The sequence below is a fragment of the Coffea eugenioides genome, unplaced genomic scaffold (assembly GCF_003713205.1).
Source record: "Coffea eugenioides isolate CCC68of unplaced genomic scaffold, Ceug_1.0 ScVebR1_995;HRSCAF=1769, whole genome shotgun sequence".
Lineage (NCBI taxonomy): Eukaryota > Viridiplantae > Streptophyta > Magnoliopsida > Gentianales > Rubiaceae > Coffea > Coffea eugenioides.
The window spans coordinates 1-10773 of record NW_020864880.1 but is presented as its reverse complement, the minus strand read 5'-3'; the positions used below and the strand labels follow the sequence as shown (position 1 = coordinate 10773).

The 10773-nt window shown below is 38.9% G+C and overlaps 1 protein-coding gene across 1 annotated transcript; it reads left to right on the top strand.

Moving 5' to 3' along the window:
- The first annotated feature begins 622 nt into the window (after positions 1 to 622).
- Positions 623 to 6414, top strand: LOC113759208. The gene is made up of 5 exons (XM_027301776.1): positions 623 to 744; positions 3364 to 4544; positions 4620 to 5590; positions 5714 to 6225; positions 6387 to 6414. The coding sequence occupies exons 1-5, from the start codon at positions 623 to 625 to the stop codon at positions 6412 to 6414; spliced, it is 2814 nt and encodes a 937-aa protein (XP_027157577.1).
- The last annotated feature ends 4359 nt before the right edge of the window (positions 6415 to 10773 follow it).

Below are 10773 nucleotides of genomic sequence, written 5' to 3'. Positions count from 1 at the left end.
ACCCTTGCAGTGCCTGAACTCTCTGATTGAAGCATTATTTTGTCTAGCCAAAGACTTTAAAGAAAGGCGCTTTTGGGAGGCAACCCAATTGTTCATTTTAATTGTTTGTTCAATTCCGTGTGGTAGTTTAGAGGTGTTCTCCTTGAATTCGACTAATTTTGGGTTTCAGTTTTCGTTTTTGCCGATTTATAGGTGCCCTTCAGTTTTGACGTGCCCGCGTGATGACGTGCAGGAAGCTCACAATGAGAATCGTCCGAAAGCCACAGTGAAACGCGACTAGAAAACGCGAGTTGAAGGCGCGTTTTCAATCGCGTTTTCACTCCTGCGAGATTTGTGCACAAAACGCGACTTATAAAACGCGAGTTGAAGGCGCGTTTTCAATCGCGTTTTCACTCCTGCGAGATTTGTGCACAAAACGCGACTTATAAAACGCGAGTTGAAGGCGCGTTTTCAATCGCGTTTTCATTCCTGCAAGATTTGTGAAGGAAACGCGACTTATAAAACGCGAGTTGAAGGCGCGTTTTCAATCGCGTTTTATGTGTCCCAACAAAGGCTTCAGAAACGCGATTTCAGCTCATTTCTTCTCTTCTTAGTTTTCCAGGTTCAGACTTTGGAGGCTCGCATGGTCAACGTCGATGCCAATGTCGCCGGCATGGCACATGATTTGGCGCAGTCTCTGTTTCTTACAGGCTTTGCACCTCCGTTTCCACCTCGCCCTTCACTATGCCCCGATTTCAGGGAAGTGTGGTTGCTTTCCCTCTCACTTTTGCTTCACTTTTGCTTTTTATTTGTCACATTGAGGACAATGTAGGATTTAGGTGTGGGGGGAGCAGTTATGGTGCTAGTGTCTTTCATTCATTTTCTTTTTCTTCTTTTTAGTGATTAGCTCGTATGTGATGCCAAGTTTGATGTTGGATTGTTGCCTTTATTTCTGCTATTGCCAAGTTTTAATAATAAAAGGGTACCAAGTTAATGTGGTTGAATCCAAAAACATCTCTTTGGTGAATATCAATGATTGTTTTACTCTTATAATTTTTGGTTAACTTTCCTAGGCATAGGGAATGATTATTGGCATTTTCGTGTGAATTGGTCCGGTTATTAACTTTAGTTCTCCATGTTTGAAAATGAGGCTAGCTGTGAGGCTAGCTGATGCAAGTTTTCTTTTGGTTTTTGTGTTATATTGAGTTTTTGTGATTTTTAACTATGAATAAACTTGACTGTACTCCGCTATTAGTTACTACTGAGTAACCGGGGATCTGCACCTAAAAGTGTTGATTCTCGCGTCAAAAGGTAGTAACTTCTATGAGTACGTGGTCACGTGGCGATAGAAGCTGAGTAACCGGGCTCCTTCATCTGGCCAATGTTGGAGTTCGCGTCAAAAGGCTCAAATGGCTAGCGACTAAGTCTTTTGTTACTATTGAAAGAAAAAAAAAAGGAGAGAAAAGTAGAAAAAATGTGAAAAAAAGTTGAAGGTTGTGTTAGTGTGTAATAAAAGTCAGCTTGCCGAATTATGGATTTAATGTTGAGATTTTGGTTAATAGTTGGACCATTTGCTGATAACTGTTGTGTGTCATTCCTTTTTCTTAGATTAGTTAACCTGGAATTAGAGGCATTTGTGGTTTAGAAGCTAACCGGAGTGATGTTTCTTGGACTTGACCATTGATGCTTGAATATTATTTTTCTTGGTATCTTGGCAATTTGTTGGATAGAGCAATAGCCACTATCAAATATTGGTGTTTGTTTCTTGTTCTCATGCTTGAGGACAAGCATGGTTTAGGTGTGGGAGGAATTGATAGGGTGTTAATTGTTGGTATTTTAATTATTAATTTTCCCTTCTATCCCTGACAAATATTGTGTTAATTGCTGATATTTACTCATATTTGGTATCGGGACTTAATTTCAGGAATGAAGCAGAAAACTACCAAAAAGGAGGGACTTTATGGAGAATATGGAGACTTCTAAGGGTTTCAATCCTTAGGCCTTGGATTGGTGGGGACCACAAAGCTATAAGTCATTTGGGCTCTTAAAAGAAAGCAACGTAGAGAGACTTGGAAGAAGGAGTAATTTTGGAGACTTTGTCCACATGTGTGGGGACCACCGGAGATAGCTTTTAGTCATCTTACTTTTGGCTTTTTAAGGAGAGGACGTACAGAAGCAAGGGGGGACCTCTAGTTTAGCTTTTTAGTTTAGTTCTAGTTTCCTTTCTCTGGACTGGCCTCTGACACACGCCAGGTGTTCGACAATATTTCCCAACGGGAAAAACATCTTTTATTCCTTGCTTTCTAGTAAAAACGCAATGCCTTTGCAATCCAGTACTTTTGGCTGCAATTCAACTATGAGGAGTGGCTAATTTCTTCATCTAGTCAGAGGTTAAATCGAAGCTTTGGTTCGACAAAACTGTGAGATCGAATTGATTTCCCTACGTTCTTTAATTTGCAAGTGTTTATATATTTCCTGTTCACTTATGCATATGATTATTTCTTGCAATTAAATACTTGATCACTGTTTAATTGTGTGAGTAATTAACAGCCATCTAAGAGTGCTCAATCCGTAATTGTTGGGTAATTTTAGTACATGTGGCAAGTGATATGATTCAATTGTAGTAGAAACTTTTGAGTCGTCGTTGCGGAAATATATGATATAGCCTAAATAAACCGAGCGTGTGTGTTTGTTGGTTATAATTGGTGGCCAGTCTAATGATTAATGCTGTCAATAGGTTAAATCCTAAGAGCGTGTTTAGGACTGCTTAATTGGCTAGGGCAATAACTACAGAGCTTGTTGTGGTTATCGAATCAGTAAGGTTAGGCAGGTTGTCAGAGCTTGTTGACAACCATAACCAGTTTATTTGTAAATGAAAGATTTTATCTCTGCATCTGTGATCAGTGATTCGAACCATAAGTGGAGATTATACCTTTGACTAGAGATTTTCCTTCCGTCAATTTACTTTATATTTTTAATTTGAGCAATTAAATTAGACAGTTCCATATCAACTCCCCCCATTTTTATTTAATGTTACATTCATTCAAAATAAATTCCCAAGTCCCTGTGGATTCGACCCTGCTCGCTGCTATATTCGAATTTTGTCTTTCACGTAATTAATATACTTTGGTATATCGGATCAAGCAAACTCTGGCACCAGGGTGAAGCTAGTAACCCATTGCACAGCCTAAGTCCCTGCTCCAGTACCATAGTGGACTTAATTCGTGACTTAAGAGTAGGAATTTTATTTTTGCTGGTTTGACACCCAACAAATTTTGGCGCCGTTGCCGGGGACTTGGTGTCAAAATAAATTTATTTTCTTTGAATTATATTTTCTTTGTTTATTTTTTATTTTTATTTTTATTGTTACTAGTTTATGCCTAGATCTTCTCGTACAGGTGAACTGCAATATAATCCTGAGATAGAGAAAACTGCTCGTGCATTGAGAAAAGCAACAAGAGAACGAGCAGAGGCATCCTCCTCATCTACTGGACATAATTCAGTAGTAGATTTTGTGGATTCATTTAGTGAGACGGAAGAGATAGATAGCACCATGGCTAATGAACGGACATTGAGAGAATTGGCTGCACCAGATTTAAATCAACAGCCTCTATGCATTACTTATCCTACATTAGAGGTTGCATTTGAGTTAAAATCTGGACTAATCCATTTACTTCCTTCTTTTCATGGCTTACCAGGTGAAGATCCCCACAAGCATCTCAAAGAATTCCATGTGGTTTGCTCGACAATGAAACCTCAGGGAGTCACAGAGGAGCAAATTAAATTAAGAGCCTTTCCATTTTCCTTAGCCGATAAAGCTAAGGATTGGCTCTATTATCTGCCCTCTGGGTCAATATCCACATGGACAGACATGAAGAAGCATTTTCTAGAAAAATTCTTTCCTGCATCCCGAGCTGCAAGCATTAGGAAAGACATCTGTGGAATTCGACAATTCAATGGAGAGACTCTACATGAATATTGGGAAAGATTCAAGCAACTATGTGCTAGTTGTCCTCATCATCAAATTCCTGACCAACTCCTCATCCAGTATTTTTATGAGGGTCTGTCCCAAACTGACAGAAGAATTATTGATGCTGCCAGTGGGGGCTCCTTAGTGAATAAAACACCCACGGAGGCAAGAAATTTGATATCGAGTATGGCTGCAAATGCTCAACAATTTGGAGACAGGCAGGATAACACGACTCGTAGAGTCAATGAGGTAAGTAATTCTTCAATAGAGCAAAGATTAGATTGTCTAACTTCTTTGGTTGAAAAGTTAGCTATAGGACAAATGCAGCAATTGAAAACATGTGGAATCTGCTATGGTTCGAGTCATCCAACAGATATGTGCCCCACACTCCAAGATGATTCGACTGAGCAGGCTAATGCAGTTGGATTTCCAGGACCACCTCAGAGACGGTATGATCCCTATGCAAACACCTATAATCCAGGATGGAGGGATCATCCTAATTTTAATTATGCAGTAAGGCCACCAGGATTTTCACATCAGTCACAATATCAACCTAGACCTCAACTTTCACAGCAACAACCTGCTCCTAAATCAGGTATGTCACTTGAGGATATTGTGAAATCTTTGGCTACTAACACTCAACAATTTCAACAGGAGACGAAAACTAGCATTCATAATTTGGAGAATCAAATGAGCCAGTTAGCTTCCACAGTCAATAGATTGGAATCCCAATTATCTGGAAAGCTACCTTCGCAGACAATTGTCAACCCCAAGCAAAATGCTAGTGCCATCACATTAAGAAGTGGCAAAGAGTTGCCTGAGCCGAGCAAGAAAATTTCTGAACAAGCAATCGAGGAAGAGCTCGAAAAAGAGGGGAATGTGTCTCAACCTAGAGCCTTGGAACAACCAGATTTTGGAGAAAAATCAACACAAGTGGTTACACCTCCGCCTCCATTTCCTAGTCGACTGGCAAAGTCCAAAAAGCAAGAGCACGAACAGGAGATTTTGGACACTTTTCGAAAAGTTGAGGTAAATATCCCTCTTTTAGATGCAATTAAGCAAATTCCTAGATATGCTAAATTTTTGAAGGAATTATGCACTGGTAAGAAAAAGTTGAAAGGAAACGAGAAAGTGCATATGGGAGAAAATGTTTCGGCAGTTTTGCAGAAAAAATTGCCTCCTAAATGCAAGGACCCAGGTATGTTTACTGTCCCTTGCAAAATAGGTAATATTAAAATTGAAAAAGCTATGTTGGATTTGGGTGCTTCGATAAATGTTATGCCTCGTTCTATTTATAATTTGATGAACATTAGGCCTTTAAAAGAGACGGGCGTAATAATTCAACTGGCTGATCGATCAAATGCCTATCCTGATGGAGTTTTGGAGGATATTTTAGTGCAAATTGATAATTTGATTTTTCCTGCAGATTTTTATGTGCTTGATATGGAGGATGATAATTCTAATTCATCTCCAATACTGTTAGGGAGACCATTTTTGAAAACTGCTAGAACAAAAATTGATGTTTTCACTGGCACATTGACTATGGAATTTGATGGTGATGTTATTAAATTTAATATTTATGATGCCATGAAATATCCTGGTGAATCTCATTCAATTTTTGTTATAGATGTAATTGATTCTTTGGCGCAGCAAAATTTTGAATTTAATAATGACGATGCGTTGAAGGTTGCTATTTCTACTGGTCTCTGTCAGGAAAATTTGCAAAAGATAAAAGGGAAGTTTGTTTTTCCTTTTGAATTGCAGGAAGTTATTTTTGAATTGAATTCTCTTTGCCCAGAATTTTCCAATGTGTCTTACTTGGAATTACCTCTGTCTCATTCACAGCTTTTGCCATCTATTGTGCAAGCCCCGAAGGTGGAATTAAAGCAGTTACCGGATAATTTAAAGTATGCATTCTTGGGAGATGGAGATACACTCCCAGTAATAATTTCCAGTAAATTGACTGCTTTAGAGGAAGAAAAACTAATTCGGGTGTTGAAGGACCACAAGGAGGCAATAGGATGGACAGTGGCTGACATAAAAGGATTAAGTCCAGCCACTTGCATGCATCGCATCTTGTTAGAAGATGGTGCTAAGCCTTCGAGAGAGGCTCAACGGAGATTGAACTCACCAATGATGGAGGTAGTGAAGAAAGAAGTTTTAAAACTTCTTGACACAGGTATAATCTATCCCATTTCGGATAGTAAGTGGGTAAGTCCTGTTCAAGTAGTTCCTAAAAAGACAGGAATTACTGTTATTGAAAATCCTAAAGGTGAGTTAGTGCCCACTCGAGTTCAAAATGGGTGGAGAGTTTGTACCGATTTTAGAAAATTAAATGCATTAACTCGTAAAGATCATTTTCCATTGCCTTTTATTGATCAGATGTTGGAAAGGTTGGCAGGAAAATCTCATTATTGCTGTCTTGATGGTTTTTCAGGTTTTCTACAAATTCCAGTGGCGCCTGAAGATCAAGAGAAAACCACATTTACTTGCCCTTTTGGTACATTTGCCTATAGACGAATGCCTTTTGGTCTTTGTAATGCGCCTGCTACATTCCAAAGGTGTATGGTTAGTATATTTTCTGATTATGTGGAGAATATCATAGAAGTGTTTATGGATGATTTTACTGTCTATGGTAATTCTTTTGATGAATGTTTAACTAACCTCACAAAAATTCTTAAAAGGTGCATTGAGACTAATCTTGTTTTAAATTATGAGAAATGCCATTTTATGGTGGACCAAGGCATAATTTTAGGCCATGTGGTATCTGCAAAAGGAATTGAGGTAGATAAGGCTAAGGTAGAAATTATCAAATGTTTACCTTACCCTGCAAGTGTGTGGGAAGTTCGCTCTTTTCTTGGCCATGCAGGTTTTTATAGGCGTTTCATCAAAGATTTTTCAAAGATATCCCATCCTCTATGCAAATTACTTCAAAAGGATGTGGTATTTCATTTTGATGATAATTGCAAGAGTGCATTTGACACGCTCAAGGGATCATTGACTTCAGCACCAGTGGTTCGACCACCAAACTGGAGTCTTCCTTTCGAGATAATGTGTGATGCCAGCAATTTTGCTGTTGGTGCAGTACTTGGCCAGAAGGAGGGCAGAGCTTCTTATGTCATTTATTATACCTCGAGGACCTTGGATGGTGCCCAGTGCAATTATTCGACTACGGAAAAGGAGCTTTTAGCTATTGTTTTTGCTTTAGAAAAATTCCGTTCTTATTTACTTGGCACTAAAGTCATTATTTATTCTGACCATGCAGCTTTGAAATATTTGCTCAACAAGAAAGAGGCCAAACCACGACTTATAAGGTGGATTCTCCTACTCCAAGAATTTAATTTGGAAATTAAAGACAAAAGGGGTGCCGAAAATATGGTTGCTGATCATCTCAGTCGTTTGATCAATAGTGAAGGACCTGCTCCCTTGAAGGATAATTTTCCAGATGAGCATCTTTTTGTAGTTCAAAAGACAACTCCCTGGTATGCTGATTTAGTGAATTATCTGGTTACTAGAACGCTACCTAATGATTTGTCTAGAGCTCAAAAGGAAAAAATTAAAAGTGATGTTAAATATTATGTGTGGGACGAACCATACTTGTGGAAATATTGTTCTGATCAAATTATTCGCAGGTGTGTGTCTACAGAAGAGGTTCCATCAATTTTATCTTTCTGTCACTCATATGCGTGTGGTGGACATTTTGGCCCTAAGCGAACTGCAAGAAAGGTTTTAGAGTGTGGTTTATTTTGGCCAACTTTGTTTAGTGATGCATACTTATTTTGTAAATCATGTGCAAATTGTCAAAAGACAGGTAATTTAAGCCATAGAGATCAAATGCCTCTTACTCCTATACTGGTTTGTGAAATTTTCGATATATGGGGTATATATTTTATGGGTCCATTTCCTTCCTCTTTTGGTAATATGTATATATTACTTGCAGTTGATTATGTCTCAAAGTGGATAGAGGCTAAGGCAACTAGGACTGACAATGCTAAGGTTGTAGTTGATTTTATTAAATCTCATATTTTTGTCAGGTATGGCACGCCAAGAGCAATTATCAGTGACCGAGGGACACACTTCTGCAATCGAGTAATGGAAGCATTGTTGAAGAAATATGGCGTCACTCACCGGGTTTCTACGTCCTATCATCCGCAGACTAGTGGTCAAGCAGAAATCTCCAATAAAGAAATCAAGTCGATACTTGAAAAGATGGTGAATCCCAATAGAAAGGATTGGAGTTTGCGCTTAGATGATGCACTTTGGGCTTACCGTACAGCTTTTAAGACCCCCATAGGTATGTCTCCTTACCGATTAATTTTTGGCAAACCTTGTCATCTACCTGTGGAATTGGAACATAGGGCATATTGGGCAGTTAAAAATTATAATATGCGGATGGATGAATCTGGAGAACACAGGAAGTTGCAATTGCAAGAGTTGGAGGAAATCCGAAATGATGCATATGAGAGTTCTTGCATTTATAAGGAGAAGACAAAAGCATTTCATGATAAAGCAATTTCAAGGAAAATTTTTTGTATTGGTCAAAAAGTACTCATTTTTCACTCTAGACTTAAACTTTTTCCTGGTAAATTGCGTTCTCGTTGGATTGGACCTTTTATTGTGACTAATGTGTTTCCTCATGGTGCAGTAGAAATTCAAAGTCTTCACACTGACAAGATTTTTAAGGTTAATGGTCATCGTCTCAAACCTTTTTATGAAGGATTTCAAGTTAATAATGTTGAGGAGGTGACCCTTGCAGTGCCTGAACTCTCTGATTGAAGCATTATTTTGTCTAGCCAAAGACTTTAAAGAAAGGCGCTTTTGGGAGGCAACCCAATTGTTCATTTTAATTGTTTGTTCAATTCCGTGTGGTAGTTTAGAGGTGTTCTCCTTGAATTCGACTAATTTTGGGTTTCAGTTTTCGTTTTTGCCGATTTATAGGTGCCCTTCAGTTTTGACGTGCCCGCGTGATGACGTGCAGGAAGCTCACAATGAGAATCGTCCGAAAGCCACAGTGAAACGCGACTAGAAAACGCGAGTTGAAGGCGCGTTTTCAATCGCGTTTTCACTCCTGCGAGATTTGTGCACAAAACGCGACTTATAAAACGCGAGTTGAAGGCGCGTTTTCAATCGCGTTTTCACTCCTGCGAGATTTGTGCACAAAACGCGACTTATAAAACGCGAGTTGAAGGCGCGTTTTCAATCGCGTTTTCATTCCTGCAAGATTTGTGAAGGAAACGCGACTTATAAAACGCGAGTTGAAGGCGCGTTTTCAATCGCGTTTTATGTGTCCCAACAAAGGCTTCAGAAACGCGATTTCAGCTCATTTCTTCCTCTCTTCTTAGTTTTCCAGGTTCAGACTTTGGAGGCTCGGATGGTCAACGTCGATGCCAATGTCGCCGGCATGGCACATGATTTGGCGCAGTCTCTGTTTCTTACAGGCTTTGCACCTCCGTTTCCACCTCGCCCTTCACTATGCCCCGATTTCAGGGAAGTGTGGTTGCTTTCCCTCTCACTTTTGCTTCACTTTTGCTTTTTATTTGTCACATTGAGGACAATGTAGGATTTAGGTGTGGGGGGAGCAGTTATGGTGCTAGTGTCTTTCATTCATTTTCTTTTTCTTCTTTTTAGTGATTAGCTCGTATGTGATGCCAAGTTTGATGTTGGATTGTTGCCTTTATTTCTGCTATTGCCAAGTTTTAATAATAAAAGGGTACCAAGTTAATGTGGTTGAATCCAAAAACATCTCTTTGGTGAATATCAATGATTTTTGGTTAACTTTCCTAGGCATAGGGAATGATTATTGGCATTTTCGTGTGAATTGGTCCGGTTATTAACTTTAGTTCTCCATGTTTGAAAATGAGGCTAGCTGATGCAAGTTTTCTTTTGGTTTTTGTGTTATATTGAGTTTTTGTGATTTTTAACTATGAATAAACTTGACTGTACTCCGCTATTAGTTACTACTGAGTAACCGGGGATCTGCACCTAAAAGTGTTGATTCTCGCGTCAAAAGGTAGTAACTTCTATGAGTACGTGGTCACGTGGCGATAGAAGCTGAGTAACCGGGCTCCTTCATCTGGCCAATGTTGGAGTTCGCGTCAAAAGGCTCAAATGGCTAGCGACTAAGTCTTTTGTTACTATTGAAAGAAAAAAAAAAGGAGAGAAAAGTAGAAAAAATGTGAAAAAAAGTTGAAGGTTGTGTTAGTGTGTAATAAAAGTCAGCTTGCCGAATTATGGATTTAATGTTGAGATTTTGGTTAATAGTTGGACCATTTGCTGATAACTGTTGTGTGTCATTCCTTTTTCTTAGATTAGTTAACCTGGAATTAGAGGCATTTGTGGTTTAGAAGCTAACCGGAGTGATGTTTCTTGGACTTGACCATTGATGCATTGATGCTTGAATATTATTTTTCTTGGTATCTTGGCAATTTGTTGGATAGAGCAATAGCCACTATCAAATATTGGTGTTTGTTTCTTGTTCTCATGCTTGAGGACAAGCATGGTTTAGGTGTGGGGGGAATTGATAGGGTGTTAATTGTTGGTATTTTAATTATTAATTTTCCCTTCTATCCCTGACAAATATTGTGTTAATTGCTGATATTTACTCATATTTGGTATCGGGACTTAATTTCAGGAATGAAGCAGAAAACTACCAAAAAGGAGGGACTTTATGGAGAATATGGAGACTTCTAAGGGCTTCAATCCTTAGGCCTTGGATTGGTGGGGACCACAAAGCTATAAGTCATTTGAGCTCTTAAAAGAAAGCAACGTAGAGAGACTTGGAAGAAGGAGTAATTTTGGAGACTTTGTCCACATGTGTGGGGACC

Excerpts from the sequence above, each read along its gene's own strand:
- LOC113759208 (XM_027301776.1), top strand. The coding sequence starts at position 623 with ATGGTCAACGTCGATGCCAATGTCGCCGGCATGGCACATGATTTGGCG. Across the intron at positions 5,591-5,713 it reads TTATAGATGTAATTGATTCT|GAAGTTATTTTTGAATTGAA; the intron begins TTGGCGCAGCAA and ends TTTGAATTGCAG. Across the intron at positions 6,226-6,386 it reads ATTGAAAATCCTAAAGGTGA|GTTTTCTACAAATTCCAGTG; the intron begins GTTAGTGCCCAC and ends ATGGTTTTTCAG.